This window comes from Labrus mixtus, chromosome 15, assembly GCF_963584025.1.
Source record: "Labrus mixtus chromosome 15, fLabMix1.1, whole genome shotgun sequence".
Lineage (NCBI taxonomy): Eukaryota > Metazoa > Chordata > Actinopteri > Labriformes > Labridae > Labrus > Labrus mixtus.
Window position 1 is genome coordinate 23,373,636 of NC_083626.1, and position 20,045 is coordinate 23,393,680.

The window sequence follows — 20,045 nt, forward strand, 5'->3', positions numbered from 1 at the left end:
TCCATTTAACAGTATGAAAACAATGAACATTCACCATTTGACACCAACCATACAAGTAGAACACTTTGTGCACGTACATTGATCTGTATGGACTTTTATTGCAACACAATTTTCACGACTGCAGACGCACACATTAAACAATCACCATCCACACCTGATCATCTTTCACAGACAAGAACGTTTATAGATCTCGACAGCAGCAAGACTGAGAAATGTCAACAATAAATATCACATGGTTAACTCTTTCACTGCCACTGTAGTTACAGGCCAAGAGTGAGTACACAGGAAGTCCTGCAGGTGTAAAACAATGTGGCACTTGTAGAAGCAACTCGGACATCAAAAGTTTTTTCATCAAAGCTCTACACTCTGTACTGGTTATTGATGACAATGGCCCACAGATGATTTCAGTAACATGAGAGCTACAGTAACATTTTTTTTTTAAACTAGTGATGCACCGATCCCATACTGGTAACTAACTGGTTATCAGTTCTAGCGTTTGATAGTATTCAGAAGCTGGATATGGTAATGTGAGGGCCATTTCTGGGTGGATCTATTCAATTCAATTGATGATTGTCAACATTACTACGTCACGCATCATTAGCCTTGTTCAGAGTGGGATTCCACAACAGCGCTGAAACGAACCAAACAATGTCTAGAGAAAAGGCGGGGGCTCGACACACACACAGCGCTGTACTCCCCTGCTGGCACCGCAGATCCTGTCTAACCCCTGTAACGCCTCTATAACTATCTTCAACAGCTAATGTAGGATCAATTCATCCCCCCATAAGGCTCTGTAACCTTCATACTGAAGGTGAGACGTCACAGGGTTGTATATATATATATATAATACATTACATTGAATAGGCAGTCAGAACAGGGCTTTTGTTTTATGCTGAAGTTTGTGGCTGATCAGTTTGTTGCAACAATTTCAAAGCTTTACACTGACAGATTTCCTTAGCACTTTGCTGTTGCACAATTATATTAACAAATAATTAAGTTAACATGAAAAATGGCACGTCTTTATCTGCTTATGTGTTGCATGTTACTTCACAATTTTAGGAAAATGATGGAGCTTATTATCTAAATACTCCTAGTCATATTCAGCATCAACAGCCCAGAGCTCGCCATTTAGAGTGAACATTTTGAGATCGGTGCATCCCTATTTTAAACATCTCTTTGGGTTAGATACGATATGATGAGACATTCAAAGATAAGTAGAAAGTAAAATTCCTGAGAACTGAATATTTGACAAACAGCGTGACCAGTGCATTTTTCCTAAGAAGACAAATCCCTGGGTATTATCACAAAACAAAAACAAAAACATGTACTGTAATCACATGCCTCCTCAATCCTGTTCATCACAACAACACAGTAGTAATTCTGTAGATCTGTAAAGTCAGAACACAGAGCTGGCACAGGAGTGGGAACTCTCTAAAATGCAAGAACAGGATAAATATATGAATGCGGCTCCATTATTGTGGCACAACAGTAGAAAAATAAAATCAGCATAAATTAAAAAGGCCTCCTTAATTTCCAATTACAACCAAATATTACATTTCACACATAATCAACCTACAGTGTCATGTTTCAGTTGAATGGTTAAAAACACTTCAGTGTCACAGTGAATTAAAAAAGGCATACACAAAAATCAACAGTGAGTTCTTTGTTATAATAAATACTATACAGGCTGGCTGTGTATAGTAAAGAGAAAGGTGCAGGTGAAGTGTTTTCAAACACAAACATCACAGCGCCCATGTCATTTATGGTAAATACAAAGTGAGAGTACAAAAAAAAAAAAGGGTCAGGAGTTAAAGAAATAAAAGCACCATTAATGTGCTCATTGACCATCTCTAACATAGAGCTCATGGATCAACATCAGAATGGCACACATAAAACACACATCCCATCTTGTCCACTATATTTGCCAACAAGTGTAAACCAGTCATTCTTCATATACAGTGAGTGACTCGAGTCTCAAATGACAGACATAAATAGTACCAGAAGAAACACCACAGCTTATTAACTGGTCCATCCACACATGCACACACGCAAGGTCATATTTAATTTAAAGTTCTACTGACTTTACCACACACACACACACACACACACACACAGACACACACAGACACACACACACACACACACACACAGACACACACCTGCTGATGTTGGTAATGAAACCACTGGAGTGTCAGACTTCCCCGGATCCGGTCTAACCCTGCTGCACCAGCCTGCGGTAGTGCGGCATGACCTTGCTCTCTGGGAGGTAAAGTCCCATCTCCAAGGCAACCAGCACGGGGAACTCGAGAGGAATCAACTCTCGTCTGTTTATACGGAAACGCTCCTCAAGCTTCTGCTCGTCCACAGGGAGAGAAACAAGAGAGGGTTTAAAGAAAGCCATGTTATGATGTGATTCTAGACTGAAAAGATACAGAGGATTATAAACACCACAAAACAAATGTGTGCTTTCAGTCTGTTTGATTCTCAGGCATCCAATAAAGCGTTTGTTTTGTGACTACTGATGTGATGAATGGTCTGTTTTGAATTTGATTTTAAAGCTAGGATGATTAAAATGAACAAATATTAAGTCCCTGTGAGGCATTTTAAGTGGTTATAAAACAGAAACTTATATTGAGGTCTCTATATGAGCTACAAAAGCAAATGAGACTGACGTATTATTTCTATAGTCAATTCTAATGTTTAGTGTCAGTGTCAGTGTCAGGCAGGTGGGTGACAGCATGCTGAAGAAACTTAATATTTATCACAGAATATATCAGCAAAAGCACAGAGTGATGCATTTGATGGTTAAGAGACAGCGGGATGAGATTGTCGAGAAATACAGCTTACACATGTACAGGATGAGATCAGCAAATAGATAAGATGTATAACTTTGTTTCATCGACACAAACAGAAGTTCTTCATTGGAGGTTAAAAAAATCAATTGGCACGTCTCAAGCTGTAATTTAGTCCTCTAGAAAGTCTGGAGGGTCTTAATGCACTTGAACTCTTTGCTTCTTAAAATGCAAATCAATATCCGAGACAAGTCCTCCCTAGCTAGCTTTTTTATACAAGACAGGTATTCAGAACTCTGTTTGAAGTTTCATGGGAACCTTCAAGCTCTCACTTAACGGCATTACAGATTGTTTAACAGATGCAGTTATCATGGGAATCTCAGGTGTCAAAAATTCCAAAAACGACCACTTTTTGTTAAGATTAACAACTGTAAACTGTTAACTACTGTACCCACATGTTATCTTTTAATTTATAGTGTTCATATGAGATTAATTTGAATGGAAATACTGTTAACATTTAAAGTTGGTTTTAGCTTTTCACATTGCAAGCTCTCGGCCAATCAGCTTGCATTTCTTTTATCTAAAGAGGCATTATTTGACGAGCATCCTGGCAAGCATGATGACTGTTTCCTATAAATAATATGAGACAATAAAAGAATAATGTTTACTGAGCTACAGTTGTACTTCGTCTTCTCCTCTCCTTTAACAATAAGGGTGTTGGTTGGGATTTGGGGTAAACAGTTTACAGGTCAACATCTGTGTTTTATGATTTTACTCTGAGATCTGTTTGTGTGGAAAACTTTACTCACATCAATCAGCTGTTTAACTTCTGGTTTCCGCAGATCGCTGCTGATCTTTGCAGCCAGCAACACGCACGCCGCCGCCACCAGCTTCCTGTTCTGCTTATTGAGGCGGCCCTGCAGCACCAGCTTCTCAAAGTAAACAAAAGCCATCGCTGTGGTAACCGGCTGCAGACCGAACTCCTCGCTCACGGCCCGCATCTCCCTCTTCAGACTAGTGGGGGGGGGGGCAGTAACTTGTTAGTTTCATAAGGAGAATCACACTGTGCGACTTGTTTTTCAGCAGATAAAAAACCATGAGGCAATATGAGGAGGAACAGAAAGGACAGTTTGTGAATTGAAGTAGAAATGAAATGTATCTGTACCTTCTTATCTTGCTCAGAGTTAGTTTGATGTGAGGAAACTTCTCTTTGAAAGTCTCATTCATGTCCTTCTTCAGGTCAGATGGTTTCACGTACTCCACCACAGTTGTCTGCAGCAATAAAGAGCAGCCGTACGTCATTTTTAGCTCAAATAAAACTTTACAGTTCTGCTTATGAACAGTCCCTGTAAGGATCATTTCCACTCGCACTTATGGTACAAGTTACAATCTAATGACAACATCAGCTCAGCAGCTATAAAATCATGTGAATGGGACATAATAGATGTTTTCTCTATCACTAACCACTGTAGGTTCAGAAGAGGAGAACTGCTTCATTTATCCATCTTAATCCATCAGAACAATTTACACGTCATATTAAAACAGCCTATGCTTCATAAAGTATCTAGAACGAGAAAGGACAATCCGTAGGGGATATTGTGAAGATTTTTTTTACTTTTCCAAATCAATTTGTATTACTACCCAGCAGTATGAAACAATCTTTTTTATTAGTTCTGCCCTGAGGCATGAACATGATAGCAGGATTAACTCATTCTTAAACTTTCTTTGCTTGAATCTTCTGAATTTGTCCATAATAAGTAAATGAACTTCTACATACAGTAGCGAGACTTAAGAGTGGTTGCCACATGTCTGATGGTGACTAACGATTACGGTACGGTGTAATGTCCTTTTAAACAACATCCATTACAGTAAACAAGAGTGTTTTGGCTCAAAAAACGATCAATATTGACAACAATAGGGAAGAGAAAATATTCTCTTATTACACATTTAAGCCACCTTTTTGGATCTGCAGATACCCTGTAGTTTCATTTGTTAAATGTATTATTTAAAATACAAAGAGACATTGCTATATGTATTTTCCTATCCCTTCATTCAGCTGCTCTGTTGTTACTTTGAATTTCCCTCGGGATCAATAAAGTATCTATCTACTTTCCCTGTCTGCAGTCTTTATCAGCACTCATGTCCTTTTCAGAGAACTCATTAAAAGCAGTTACCAGTTTATATAAATGGCACAGAAATACACATTCACCGGCAGAAACCCTCCATGACAACCTAAGTTGCTTTTGTCTCATCATCTATTTTTGAACCAGCAGGCTTCAAGAAAAGATACATTATGAAAAGCTTTATTTGAGTCCATGGTAACGTATGAATGAAATGTACAAACTCTCACCACATATGATGCAAATATCAGAACCCTCTTGTGTCTGCCACAGGGCCACTGAGGGTCACTGAGCACGTTGGGATCGTACTCCACCACCTCCTCTGTACCTGAAATCACAAACGATTACTCTGTTTTATATATCTGAGGCCAGTTCAAAGAAAGAGAAGCAGGCATGTATCTGTGTGTGTCTATCTTCATACATGGGTCTGGAGCAATGCCGTTGTTCGGGCGAGCAGGGGTGAAGTTCCTCTGCCCGTTGCCACGGAAACGTGGCTGAGGGGTCTGAGCTGTGCAGCTCTCTGCTGTTCCGTTGTTGTTTTTCTGCCTTACCAAGGCATTGGTCGGATAAAGAAACTGGGCATACGACACTGTCTGAGGAGGAGAAAAAAATAGTTGCAAACTTCAAATAAAGCAGATCTATAATTAATTCCAGCATATATCAGAGAGACATTCACCTTGCCATAGGCCCCCAGCTCCAACCCCTCCAGGGAAGGCAGCAGGTCAACCACCACCACGGACGACAACCTTTGTCTCTGAGCCTCCAGCTTTGCTTCACTGTTCAGAAAGAGTCACATGTATTTTACTGTAACAACACTGTACAAAACACTGCCCTGTCTTGAGATTAATGATCAAATGGATGAAAAAGAAGGATGTGGAGGGGGAAAAGCAAGGGATGGGTGCTCTCTGCTTGGGATGGTGCCTTCTGTGTACCTGAGGTGAGCACTCTCTCCATAGGGCAGCACTGAGAAAACAGCATAAAGCGACCGCTTGGCACAAATCAGCGCAATCCTGCAGGACACAGCAATCACAGCAGACAAAACAGATGGTGTGTGAGTCTACAAGCAACTACCACAGTGAAAGCTACTATAAAGCTCCTGTACACAGAGAAATCAGTCACTGAGCCATTTATACATCGATCTACGTCACTACCAAAGCCAAACATCCATCAACTAAAATCTAAAGCTTAGAGCGGGAGCGGGAGAGACCTTGGAGATGGATGTGCAAGTGTGTGAATTGTTAATAATATCTGAGAGTCACATAGGTTAGTAAAGCTAAACTTGACTGGGGATTCATTGTTAAAATAAAATCAGTTGAAAATAAAAAAAATTTCGGAGGGCTCTGGGGTCAGGTCGGAAATGAAGAGACAGGACATGTAGGTAGTATCAGGAGAACTGAGAGTCAAACCAGCACCCAACGCAACAAGGACTGTAATCTCTGTACATGTTGTGCCTTCTCTAGTGAATACTACAACTCTCTAAAATATAAAGAGATACATCAGTACATCTCAAAAGAACAAGGAGATGTGTCACATATTCCCATTATCAATCCATTAGCCTGTTTCAAATTACATGAAAAGTTATAAAAGTCTATTTTTGGTTTCCATATCAGAAAATATTTCAACAGGAAAATTCTGACCTACCAAAACCCACAAGGTCAATTTTTACTATCGTTTGAATACAGACCAAAATCAAAATGTATTTTATTGAGTTACATGTATATTGATAAACCCCAATCCACCAACTTTGTTTCATTTTTGTATATAAAACAAACACTAACAATTTAGTTATCTAGGTGGATTCTTTTGGTTTTATAATTTTTTATACAGAGATCTTTTTTCCACCTACTGGTACTTACATTAAGCTTCTCCGGTCTGTTCTGTTAATATTTTCTATTTATCTTCCTGGTACTTTTGTTTATTACAGAAAAAAAATAACCAGAGTTTTCTTCCTTGTATCTGTTCACAAACTTCAAATCTGATTGTGATTAATCAATTCACCCGTCAATAGATTTATTAAGGAGATTATTGAAACTCTTAAAACAAATAATTTTTTCATTTAGTTGGTTAGAACAGGAGGTGATAGAATTATCATATAAAAAGTGGATGATCCACCCTAAGAGGACTACATGGCAACACAACCACTGAAGACAACAGTGCTTCAGGCAACTCAGAAAACTGCCCAATCACCAGAGACTCCTCACAAAATAGAAATCTATAACATACAGTTAGCAGTCAGTGGGTCTCAGGGAGAGATATCACATCTCTTCTAGGTGACAATATCGCAACACTGAAATCTACCCCGGTTAGTCCCAGTTATATAACAAATACACATAAGCCTCAACTTAGTAACATGAACCAACTTTGTGCGTTATAAAGAAGCAGAGAGTCAAACCTGTCACGGAATCTATGATTGCCCAATTCCTGTGTTGCACACACCAGCAGAAAACACATGACACAAAAAAAACAAATATGAGGCTCAGGCCATGAAATGTTGGAAAAAGTGAAATGTAAAAATGGGAATAAAAACACATGATATTGGCAAGTGGAAATATTATGGCATGTTATTTCAACTGTGTTCAGAAAAAATAAATCCAAACAAAGACATGATCAAGCTCTTCTTTTCTAACACTTGTCGACCAGCTGAACAGACTGGTGTCCCTGTACCAGTTTAACTGGTGTTGAATTCACTGGTTAAGGCTCAGGTTACTTTATTTGAATCTGTGGGTAAATTTGGTTGCAGGGAGAGCCACATATACTTAATAAAGCACAGACAACACATAAAACAACATGCAAATGCATTGTACATAGGAACAAGTGCTGTACCTTTGGGCTGTTGTTCATCACATCAGTCAGACTGTTTGTGTATGTTTTGGACTGTGTGCAATTACAAACACCCCCATTTCCATCTGGCAACAACGACTGACAAACACATGTGATATTCAGTCCTTCCAGCATTGGGGATACTTTACTGTTGGTTTAATAGGGTCTTAGATTTCCATACTGCAACTCTTCTGGCTTTTGCAAAGCATAAAGGAGTTATTCAATTCACAGCAGCAAAACCCCATAAGCAGCTGTACTGCTGTTATTGTTCTGCATAAACCATGTTACTGTGTCAGAGTTAAGCAGCTTATTTCAATCCAAGCAAGAGGTGTGTAACACTGCTCATGAGTTAAAGTCCTGTTTCAGATAAAACAGCCTTTGTTTTTTGTTGTTCTTTTACTAGGCCTGTACCCGACTAAGGGTTTACGTTGTCGAACATGATTCATCAGACTTCACTTATCGTCGACTGATTGTCTAATGTTCCATTGTTGTTCTTTTCACTTGAGTTTAACCACATCATGAAACTATTTGTCTTCTAGACTTGGAATAACATTTAACTCTATGATAGGACTTGATTCATCGGTTTCCTCACTCATTAATTCTACATTAAGGTGGCCTTATAACCATAAAACACACAGAAGGCACAGCACTGACGGCCCAGTGTGTGCAGATTCAACTACCACAGCAGACACAATCTACGCATCTATCAGACCACCACCAACCAAGATACAACATCTTTAAACTTACCATTTACCAAGATTTACTGTATTCTCCTGATTGTAGTATTCCAATGAAATCCTCAAAACATAGTTCTTCTATCAATACTTCAGGGGGATTTTTTCATGCACACACTGAGGAGACATTGAAGCCCTCCATGTAGCTGGAATGGAAAGATGCTTGTGCTCGACTGTGAGACTAGCAGTCGATTGAGGCTCTTACAAATTGTTGAATATTGCACTAAATGGAGTCCCTCCCTATTTTTTTTTTTTTTTTTTTTACACTCTGCTGACAGGAAATACTGCTTGCAGACTTATGTACCTTTATATAGTATGTAAATGTTTTTGTATATGCAAATGACTTCCAGGGACTTACCTGCATCCCCTGGTATCATACTGCCTCATGCTCTTGATGAAGTGGACCTTCTTTGGCACCTTGGGCCCAGGAGAACCAGAGACATTCCTCAATCTGTGTAAAGGTCATGATAACACACAAAAGACTTAATTAATGCTGGTCAAAAAGCCTTCACAAGACAAGGCGCACTTTGTAAACTGGAATGAATGTAAACCGCTTTGCATCTCAAATGAGGTGAAGTCACCGAGGTTAACATTCCACCCAGCTTTTACAAGAGGATTAAAAATGTATAAGTCACTTTACACACAATAACTTACATCAGGTCATAACTGACAGACTTTTGGTTATTGTATAGAACATTGGAGAAAAAAAATGATTGTTAGAAATCTACATGAGACACAATCAATAATGGACACCAACCAACAGAAGTCAATATTAAAAAATACAATAAAACAACCCCTGTTTTTCAATCAATCAATATATCCATTATAGTTGTTTTGTGTTGTTGTTTTACTAGGCCTGTACAAGACTAAGGGTTTACGTCGTCGAACCTGATTCATCAGACTTTGCTTATCGTCGACTGATTGTCTAATGTTCCATTGTTGTTATTTTTCGCCCATTGATCCATATTCTCACTTGAGTTTAACCACATCATGAAACACATCATATTTGTCTTCTAGACTTGGAATAACATTTAACTATATGATAGGACTTGAGTCATCGGTTTCCTCACTAATTAAGTCTACATTAATCAATAGATCCATTATAGCCATAGCTGACACATAGCTTATAGCCTACATCAGGGGTGGGCAACTGGCGGCCCCCCCATCAAACCTCATCGTGGCCCTCAGGTCAATTTTTACATATCAATTAATTGGAAACATGAAGAAAACATGACAAAATCTGCCATGAAATCATGAAAACCAGAAATATGTCCATAATAATATTTGATCACTGGTGTATGTTGAGTTAAATTTGAGACATAATTTACTGTAGTCGTTTTTGTATACTACTATTTGGCCCCCTGGCAGTGAGAATTAAATGAATGTGGCCCCTTGCTGTGACCAGAGTTGCCCAATCCCTGGCCTACATCTTTATAGGTAGAAGATAATACAAACTAAATGCTGGCACACTAGTCAGAGCTACTTAGAAATGAAAGTGAATGTATCTCTTTATAGCAGAAAGCATTCCGTTCAAAGGCCCAAGAAGAGACACAGTCCTTAAAAGATGCTCACCTCTGCCGTGTATCCTGAGGATTCCCGGAAGGTACCGGGCTCAGCGCGGTGGGTGTTGACCTGACCCGAGAGCACGGCTGGTGTACAGTGGGCAAAGGGGACAGTGGGGTGTCCGGCGTTAGCGTCTCGGCCACACTGCCTCCCTCCAAAAATACCTCGTTAGCCCCCACAGCACTTGCCCCGACTTGCCCGGGGGACATTACCAAAGAAGGTCGGGAAGGACTGACCACCCCCTGGACACTGGAGGACGAGCCACTGCCCGCTACGGCGAGCTCTGTCACCTGGGAGACCGATGGCTGGCTGACCGCCGGTAGGGGTACGTCGGTTGTGCCGACGTCTCTCTCCCTGAGTCGGAGCTCCTCGCCGGCGTTCTGGTCGGTATTTCCATCGCTAGTTTGACAAAGGGGGCGCCCGTCGAGTGAGATATTGGTAAGAAACAAGAGGGCCGCCTGCCGCCTTCTTGAGTCCTTCGCCTTTCTTCTGTGCTCTCGGTGTAGCTTCGCTGGTTTGCTGCCGGTAGATTGTAGACTGCATAAGGCCGTCGCCATTCTAGTTTGAAATGTGGCAGTTAAACGCAACGAGAGAGCGATAGCAGTACATAAGCCCCGCCCCTCTGGACGGTGATTTGCTGTAGGGAACCATGTGAGAACTTGTATATGATTGGATAAAATTAATTATTATGCGGGGAATGTTCGTGGTTCTCTTTGTTGATTGGGTAAACTAAAACAGGGGGGCGGTTCACCTGAGACAAAGGAAATAAACACCAAATTAATAGATACAATTTTACTTCTTAAAATAATTTAATAATAATAATATTTTTTTTTTCTACAATTTTTTTATACCCACATGATCCTATTAAACTAAAGTGTTTCTCCTAAAACTAGTTAGCACTAACTAGTATCACTTAATCGATCAATTAGAAAATAATTTGTTTTTTCCAAGTAGTGAAAAAGTAATTTAGTTGTTGGTTATACATTTTCTTAATCTGTAAATGGTAATTTATCATGGCTTAATCATATTCTAATATGCCAACAATACTGTTTAATTTAAATATTAAATGATACTCAGTACTTCTTAAATAATCTAAATAAGCAAATTGTGATAATACATGCGTAATAATAGGATTTCCATTGGCAGAGTTGACGAAATAAAAAGTATTTTTGAGTATTGACAAGACCCAGACAGTTTCAGATCATCAAAACCTTCACACATCAGAGTGTTGGTTCCTGGGAGAAACAGGCACAAGCTTTCTATTCAGCATTTCTAAACAAGTCAGCAGAATGTGAAACTGCGATTGTGAGCTCAAAGATGAGCTCCAACAAACAGGCTGCTTGTTCTCTCATTTCCCACAAGCAATAAGAGTTGACAGTTTGCTAAGATTTCAGATTTCAGTTTCACACCCCATTGACTTGCAATGAAGCTTGAGTGACTGTATTTTCTCTGAGATGGAAGTGTGAAAGCTTTTCCATCTCCTGAGTGAAGTGAAAATAGAATGGGCTAACGGAAATCCTGAATCTTTAATCATTCCCTGTTTAGTAGAATTACAATGATAACAGCATGCCAAAGAGTGTGTACAGATTATTGACCTCTGTGAATGTACAACACACTAGTGGCACATTCTGTGCTGCTAATCTACTGATCCTCTGCAACAGGATAGGATTAAGACTTAACCCAATCAAAATAATCAGCCTCTATCTATCTATCTATCTTTTTATCTATCTATCTATCTATCTATCTATCTATCTATCTATCTATCTATCTATCTTTTTATCTATCTATCTATCTATCTATCTATCTATCTATCTATCTATCTATCGCAGTTTAAGTCTGTTGGTATCTCAACAATAAGGAGAATATCAATTAACTTGTGTGCAGCATTCATGGATCCAAGATGATGAGTCAAGTGATTATATTATTCCTGCAATTCTTTCCTATAGCATCATAATGAGATTTACTTTGACACTAATTAGGGAAACGTGTCTTGACAACTGTTGGATGGATTTCTATGATGTTTAGCAATCTTTTCCCCCCTGTAGATGAATTGTAACTAAAGACTATAAACACCTGAATAAAGATGGCATTCACATCAACCGCAGTTTGTGTTTGGTGGAAATCAGCAACTATTAGCACCTTAACATGCTAAACTAAGAGGTTAAAAAAACAATCCACCTGTTTAACATCAGCATGATAGTATTAGCACTGTGAGATAGCTACAGTGGCTTGCTATGTATAAAAAGGCACCAACAGCAAAGGTCAGGTAAACACATTGCTCTTTATTTTAGCAACAACAACTTAATGACATTTTCTTCACCTTCTTGTTAGTCCTTTTTTCTTCCTTGGAACAGCAACAGTCTGGTATGACTAGTTTAAGGCTTTTTGATTCTAGCTTTATGTTTGAGGTACAGCCTCGCCCATCTCCTGCCACAACAAGCCCATTTGATGGTACACTGTGTGGTTGTTACATGGTGGTTTTAAACAGTTAGCACCATAGCTGAAGCCGCTCTGGCTTTGTGTTGTAACAGTGCTATTTGGGCTCTTCATTTATTCCAGTGTCATCTGGGGAAAAAACAACAACAAGCAGACTGGACAGTGTTTACAACAAAACTGTCTCAGTGTCACAATTTCTAAATAACTTAAATGCACATGGCAGGACTCCCCCTCCTCTCCAACATACACCCAAACACATGCTAGTGTGTGAGCTCTCTCACACACACACACACACACACACACACACACATTCACAGACATACACACAGTTAAGAAATTTCCCTTTTGTGAGTTTTCTATAGAAAAGCAACCCTGACAGCAGAAAGAATGGTAACACTGAATTTTACTGGTCGTTTTATTCTACAAAATGTTCCTTCTTTGATACGAATAAACTTCAAATTCAGACGCTGCTCAATCAGTAGACCACTTAATAATCTATTTTAATTAATGCTCAGTTGTTGTAACCTTGTGCACACATTTGGAATGTGTCCACATGCAGGTATGTAATTTACCTAAACATTTACCTAAAAAGTTTATAATGAATTCATTATTTCTTGGGTTTATATTAACAGATATTTTTTAATCTAAAGAAACCAATGATTTATATAACTATTAAAACTAAATGGGGATTTTATCTGTTTCCTTCAATGCAGGATTTGAAATAATGATAAGAAAATAGCAGACCTGTAAAATAAAGTGTTACCTAATGAACCACATGCCTTCACCATCAATAATATCAAAGCTTTCTGTACAGATTGAAGTCTGCAGCTAATCTTTTTTTTAAAACATTTTTCATACAACATCGTATGGACACAGTACAATTACAGACGGCGCTGTCCTCAGTTAATCCCGTCCAATTGTACGACTAAATTCACATGGAAATGCATATCTGTCCTGTTTCTTTTCATGTGAAAAATGGGTGCATTATGAAAATACAACTGTTGAGTCCTATCAGTAGAGATCATCCTGTAAATGCAAATCATAATGTTGCGGCTTTTCCATTACATACACATTCTGCAGAAGATGTACTTTATTTCAAATGTGATTGCATGTCCCAAATACAACAGGCTGCTTGTAAACACACACAAATCTCTTTTGTTTTGTTCTAGCTTACCTAAAAAAACAAATACCACAGGAATGTTGGAAATCCCACTAACAGGGTAAAAATGCTTGAAGCCTTGTCACAAGTAATCACATTTTTCAACTGTTTTTACATTCAACTCAAATGTTGCTTTTGAACCACCATCTAGACCTGAAGCAGCATTCTCAGAGACTTCTTCAACATGAGTGAATAGATATGGAAAATGATGATTGTGATCCTCAGTACCTGTACTGTATTTATTGTAGACGTGTTAAACTGACACTGTGACTCTTTAAATATTAACCATGGTGTGTTGGCTCTAGCTGCCATAAGTAATCATGCATGTTGAAGGCTTGTCTCTGTTGTCCACCCCCTTAAGAGGATGTGCTGAAGCACCGTCACCGAGGAGGACTTTGTGCCTCTGATTGATAATTGTGCAGCTCAACTTGCCTGCCTGTCTGTGCTTCTCTCTAAATTCACTCAACAGCGAGCAATGCAGCTAACACCAACCTCCTCCTGTACCACAACCTGACCTGAGAAATGATACAGAAACTGAAATATGCACCATCATTAGACAACATCCCAGCACTTTGCCTTGTGTGAAAAACAAAGACACCACGCCTCCATTTTTTCTTTGCCTGTTTGTCCCCACGCGCCGCAGAGTACAGAGAGCAATCAAGTGGGCGTGGAGCTGAAACAGGCTGCTTGGTGGGAGTCACCCACCTGCCTTTTTTTTTATTTCAGGCAAGGTGTCAACATGGCAGCGAGCCGAGTCAAAGCACTGTCAGCACATCACACGGTGGTCTCGTACTCCATCACTTCTTTGGGTGTGCTCAGACAGCGGTACTGAATCCTTGGCGTGACCGGGGCGGCGCTTTCCAGCACGAGGATGGTTTTGCGCAGCCGGCGGTCGATGAAGTGAGCATCCCAGGCGGGGTACTTCTTCCTTGGCAGGTCTATCCGAATGACAGGCCCCTCAGTCCTGGGTGTGAGGTTGGTCACTGGGGCCTGAGCTCCCCGAGGGGGTCGTACCTGAAACACATCTCCATCCACCCCTGGCCCCTGCTCAGACCCTTTAGTTCTCTGAAGGGTCCTGGGGGGGCTGCTCACTACATCAGGTGGGAGGCTGGAAGCTGGGGACACTAAAGCCTCCAAAGGCACCTCCTTCTCCACAATGGAACCCCACCCTGAGACTGGGCCATCAGGGTGCAGCAGACAGTAATAAACAAACATGAAGAAGGTGCCCAGAGCGTAGCTGCTGGCCACCACACACACCATGGTGACAGCGTAGAAGTCTGAGGTAAGAGGGCCGCGGTACAGGTACCAGGCTGTGGTGAGTGCCACGTTCTCAACAAAAACAGTCAAAATGTAGATGAGCATCCTGCAGCGAGTGCGGCCCTCCTTCACACTGAACCAGCAGAACACATACACAATGCCCACCATCATGTTGTAGATGATCTCCTCCCATTTGGACATGCAGAAGTCTGTTTCGCCCTGAATGATCCAAAACGTCATGATGCACCAGTGAGCTACGATGAAGATGCCGAAGTAAAGCTGGAACACTGAGGCGAACAGGGCGAAGGCCAGAGTGCGAGCCCCTATGGTGAAGAGGTGCCACAGAATCTGAACTATGACGGCCTTGTAGGTCATCGGTAGCTTATCGTCTCGGGAGTCCCTTAGGACTTTCTGATAGGAGGCGATCATCCAGGCGAGGGAGATCAGCGAGGCAGAAGCTGAAAGGCCTGCCGGACAGAGGGAAGGGGAGGAGAGGGAATGTGCAAGAGAAGTTAGACAGGGTAGAAAAGGCTGTGGGGGAACTGTCTTCCCACTTACCACAGCAAAAACACACACTTCCCTGCTCTGACAAGTGACTCAGAATAGCAGCATGGGCTACAGAAGTGTGATTGACAGATGTGGCGATTGGTCATTTTTTTTTGGGCACTCACCCTGAAGGGGCAGCACCTCTTTGGCCTGGATCATGATGCTGAGCTGCAGCACCAACTGAGGGGCGCTCTTCAGGAAGGACTCCAGCAGACGCAGCATGCTGATATCAGCGCTCTCGAACATCATGCGCCAGTAGTAGTGACGGCGCTCGGCATCTCTGTGCCAGCGGCTCTGCACGCCCAGGTAGAGGGCGTGGACATACCTGTAGGTGAGAAATCAAGCAGTTTATTGTCAAATGCACATCGGTTACAACCAGCAGCTGTGTGATGAAATCTTCAGAACTCCTTATCACAATGCATGTGCAAATATATTAGAGATTCAAATCATACAGTTGTTACTTTTACAATAAGGAAATGATTCAAAACAAGTGGGGATAAACATTTTGCATCACAGCTTTAATCTGTTCTGAACAAACTCAAATCACGATGATGTGACGTCCCTTGTGATGTTTCCTTTTCTTACATAGGAGATCAGACGTTGTAGGCCAGAGAATCTGTGCAGTATGACGTTCTTATCATGCTGTTTGTCACACACATAACCTTTGAATGAAAAGACTGAAATGTAAACAGGGTGTAACCTGGTAAGTAAACAGGTGAAGGCAGCAATATATGAGGATATTTGTATAAGGTACAGTTAAGTTGAGTGAGGCAGCAGTATTGAGTACAAAGTGAATTAAATGGATCATGAGTGCAGTTGAAAAAGACTGAAATAAAAAGAGGCAGACAGGTTTCTCATTGGCTTAAATTTAGCTAAAAAAGAAGAAGAGAGATTGGACAGATTTTACGTCTTAAGCTTCAAAAACTTTTGGACATCAAACACCAACTCTCAGAAGTCATAACTCATTATTCCAAACTCTGTGAGCTGTCAGTAGTTCCTGCCAAAGAGCTGGTTTCGTCTCCTCTAGGATTTAGATTAAACTGAAACTGAACTAAGCAGCTCTGTGGTTTTAATTTTAGTGCTGGCGTCGGAGGGGGGGTGAATGTGGAGCTTGTCTTCAATCACTTTTCACATAAAATCAGTGAGAAACGGGGATATATGAGCGGAGGCAGAAAGAAAAGAAATCCAAATAAAATCCTTCAATCCAGATTTCAGATTGAAGGTTACGGGGGGAGGGGAGGGGGGGATCACTGTAAATCCCTTTGAATTTCCTGAGCTTTGCTAACCTCTAGTCCCACCCCTGTCTGTACAAGTTCTATACGGTCCTTGTATAACTAACATACATTATGCTGTACACTAACAAGTTCACCGTGCAAATGTAATAATGTGTTAACATGTGAGATCACCTTGTTACATTCAAACATACAGTGTGTGTGTGTGTGTGGGGGGGAGGGGGGGGGGGGGGGCTGGCTTTGCCCGCATTGGCTGCAGGTTTGACTCTTGTTCTAACAAAGGCAACAAGCAGTGATAACATACATTGATTTTCTCAGCAAATTGTTTCTCAGAAGATTTGTATTTTTATTAATTAGCCCATTTCACTCATCAATAATGCTATTCTTCAGTTAAGCACTGAGCTGCACACTTTAAAAAAAATCCTCGTCTGGTTTAGCAGAGGTGATTTACGAGAGTCAAACTGAGAGGAGATATGTTGAATGCAGCATTGTGTTTATTAAAGCAACCAACTTTTCTTTATTATATCGCTAACCTTACAGGTCTGACATAGGAAATGTTTGTTTGTGACCCCTCGGTGCCTCACTTTAATAAATCAAGCCATTTCAACAAAAAGTAATGAAAAGGTCCGACATAAACCTTTACCTCCATCATTGCACCTAACACCTAAGCTTTTGAAAAAGAGTGCCATGGAGGACTGAAGCTATAAATGTCTCAGTAATAGCCTCAGGGAGAAGGGTCGGAGGAGCCCTATGTCAACAAGCCCAGTGAACCACGGGGGAGTTTGTGTAACCTTTTTTCTTGTTCTGGTTCCTGCTATACAAAGTGTGCCTTGGGATGTAACACAGTGAGAAAATAGAGCACGTATATACGAGCAGTAATGAGGGTCAAAGATACACACACACACACACACACACACACACACACCCCGACACACATGCAGAGTTTCATGGTGTATCTGTATCTGTAACACAGCACCACCTCCCTTGTCCTGTGCTGACATTTAATTCTAGTAGCCGGCCTGAATTGATCCCGGTTCAACCTGACTATCAGTGTATCAGTGACGGATCATTCCCGAGTTAACGGCTGAGGGTAAAACACACAGCAGTAATCCTCTTAATGTGCAGACACCCCTGGTCAGAGAGCAGCACCAACGACGAACGGAGCACACGCACACACACACACACACACACACACACACACACACACACACAACAGCTTTAATGGCATTACCGGTAATTCTGTGCCGCCACAACATTTTAATGTGCTCCTGGACACACTCTCTCACACACGTACATACACGAAGAAGACTCCAGGAGGAAATAAGGGATCAATATATATTACCCATAGGGCCGTCTAAAGAGGCAGGAAGAGAGAGAGACCGCAAGAGAAAGACACAGAAGCCTGCAGATAAATCAAACAATTGATTTGCATCCGATTTCATCATTACACATGATTCATCTTTCTGTAACATCCCAGTGTGTCTCTAAAATGTCTTTGGAGTATTTTGTCTAACCCTCCTCCCACCTCAGTTCAGCTGAATGACTCGCCCTGACTGGCAGCAGTTCAACCCTGTCAAAACCCATCAGAGCACTGGAGGCTTGAGCACCACTGCCTCACCACCACTGAGTGAGCAGCTGACCTACAGACCTACTAGCATCCATGTGAGAGTAATGCCACAGAGTGTGCACTTTGCTTTGTTTTTCTCTCTCAGAGCACACGCTGGCTAATTAAACATGTTTGGGCTCAGCTGAGAGAAACAGGCGTATACAGTCTCAGGAGCTGCTGGGAGATTTGAGAATATGGATTTTTTTTTTTTTACGAACATGAAGAGAGGGAGCCCCAAGCCAAGCACTGAAAATACACTACACAGCGATGGGGAGGTGGTGCACACACATCAGGAAGCAACTCTCATGACATTTCTTCATTTTCTCCCGTTGTCAGACTGCTTCTCGCCTAAAGCCCAACACACAGAGGGATCCCGCCCCCCCCCCCCCCCCCCCCCCCCCCCCCCCCCCCCCCCCCCCCCCCCCCACACACACACACACACACGGAGATTGGTGTTGATGATTTTTCCGGGGGATGATTGACCTAAAAGCGCGTCAGGGGGCTATAGTAAGGGGGGGTGGGAGGGGATGGGTGGAGTCTACTTATCCCGGTTTCCAGGCTGGGCAGAGATGTCAAACAATACAAAAAGACATTCTGATACTCGGGGCACAGCTTTGCCTTAAAGATTAGGTCTCACAATCGTTGAGCTGCAGGAAGGGGCGTCGGGCTTTGGTTATGCATGTGCACAGAGACACACACACACACACACACACACACACACACACACACACAAAGGCAGAAGCATATTGTGTAGTTTCCCACTCCACAGTTATATCGCTATGGGTGTCCAGACTTACCTCCAGACTTGTGCCAGCTGAAAAATGTGTATGATGGCCTGGAGGAGCCAGATGAATACCCTGCAGCAGCCCCGGGCTCCTCCCCCGGTGCCCGGCCCAGGCAGCACCCCGGCCGCGGCGTTGCGGCCAGCGCCCCGCTCGCCGCTGTCCTTGGTGCTGAAGTCGCTCTCCTCCGCTCCCGCCGCGGCCACCACGGCCGCCGCAGCCGTGCCGCTCTCCACGGTCTGCGTGAAATCGTAAGCGAACCATCGAAAGCTCAACACCTGCACGACCAAAGACGGGACTATCACAAAGACCAGAGTCAGTGCAAAGTACCAGTAGTCCCTCCTAAGGTAGTAGTCCGCGGCCAGCCACAGGTCTGAGGCCCCGTCCGAGAAGAAAACCAAAAGGGCGCACAGCGTCCAGCAGCAGTCCGGGAGAGAGTAGCGCTGCTCGGGGGGATCGCGCAGCGGCGGCCGTGGGTCTGACCTGGGAGGACACTCGGGTGGGATTTCGTTTCGCAGAGAGACGGGAGCACCATCAGATTTCGCGGCCATGTTTGTTGTAGGGAAGAGAGTGAGTAAGAGATGGGAAAATGATGGAAGGGGGGGGAGGGGGGTCGCGTAGCCTGTCGGTCTGTATGCATGCGTGCGGGAGAGAGGGAGGGGAAGGAGGCGGGGAGGAGGGCCGAGGTAGGTGGGAGAGATGGGAGTCACCGCCGCTAATCGATCAGCGGAGAAAAAAAGGATTTTAACAGCGATATAAAAGCGGCAGGTTTGAAGCTTCCTCCACCTTCAGGGGTGCTTCAGGTGTTTGGTTACAGCTGAGGTTAATATCGGTCATTTTCTGCACAGGTAGCACGAACTGCAAAGACACAGCAGGACCAGCTGAGACACCGTCCATTTGGTATTTCCAACCAGGAAACATCATGCTGTTGCCCGGCAATGAAAGTACACAGGATTTACTCAAGTAGAAGTACCAGAACTATAATTACTTGAAGAGAA

General features: G+C 42.2%; 2 protein-coding genes across 4 annotated transcripts; both read right to left on the bottom strand.

Annotated features, from left to right (window-relative positions):
- Positions 1–80: 80 nt before the first annotated feature.
- LOC132989880 (CDK5 and ABL1 enzyme substrate 2-like) lies at positions 81–10,608 on the bottom strand. 2 transcript variants are annotated; one of them, XM_061057798.1, is made up of 9 exons: positions 10,039–10,608; positions 8,825–8,917; positions 5,845–5,922; positions 5,589–5,688; positions 5,334–5,505; positions 5,143–5,240; positions 3,958–4,064; positions 3,602–3,806; positions 81–2,353 (listed from the first exon to the last, which is right to left on the bottom strand). In XM_061057798.1, the coding sequence occupies exons 1-9, from the start codon at positions 10,584–10,586 to the stop codon at positions 2,213–2,215; spliced, it is 1,542 nt and encodes a 513-aa protein (XP_060913781.1). In that variant the 5' UTR covers positions 10,587–10,608; the 3' UTR covers positions 81–2,212. The 2 variants fall into 2 exon arrangements, with proteins under 2 accessions (XP_060913781.1, XP_060913782.1); XM_061057799.1 differs by lacking the exon at positions 5,845–5,922.
- A 1,683-nt stretch (positions 10,609–12,291) lies between these two features.
- On the bottom strand, positions 12,292–19,927 carry xkr7a (XK related 7a). Of its 2 annotated transcripts, none has more exons than XM_061057802.1 (3): positions 19,063–19,927; positions 15,553–15,752; positions 12,292–15,348 (listed from the first exon to the last, which is right to left on the bottom strand). In XM_061057802.1, exons 1-3 carry the CDS (start codon positions 19,596–19,598, stop codon positions 14,399–14,401), a joined length of 1,686 nt encoding a protein of 561 aa, XP_060913785.1. In that variant the 5' UTR covers positions 19,599–19,927; the 3' UTR covers positions 12,292–14,398. The 2 variants fall into 2 exon arrangements, with proteins under 2 accessions (XP_060913785.1, XP_060913786.1); XM_061057803.1 differs by lacking the exon at positions 19,063–19,927 and adding an exon at positions 18,185–18,627.
- Between the last annotated feature and the right edge of the window lie 118 nt (positions 19,928–20,045).

Coding starts and splice junctions, on each gene's coding strand:
- LOC132989880 (XM_061057798.1), bottom strand. CDS start 10,586: ATGGCGACGGCCTTATGCAGTCTACAATCTACCGGCAGCAAACCAGCG. Junction 5,923..8,824: donor TATGATACCAGGGGATGCAG/GTAAGTCCCTGG, acceptor TGTGTCCTGCAG/GATTGCGCTGATTTGTGCCA. Junction 5,241..5,333: donor CGGCATTGCTCCAGACCCAT/GTATGAAGATAG, acceptor TTGTGATTTCAG/GTACAGAGGAGGTGGTGGAG.
- xkr7a (XM_061057802.1), bottom strand. CDS start 19,598: ATGGCCGCGAAATCTGATGGTGCTCCCGTCTCTCTGCGAAACGAAATC. Junction 15,753..19,062: donor CAGCTGGCACAAGTCTGGAG/GTAAGTCTGGAC, acceptor TCTCACCTACAG/GTATGTCCACGCCCTCTACC. Junction 15,349..15,552: donor AGAGGTGCTGCCCCTTCAGG/GTGAGTGCCCAA, acceptor TCTGTCCGGCAG/GCCTTTCAGCTTCTGCCTCG.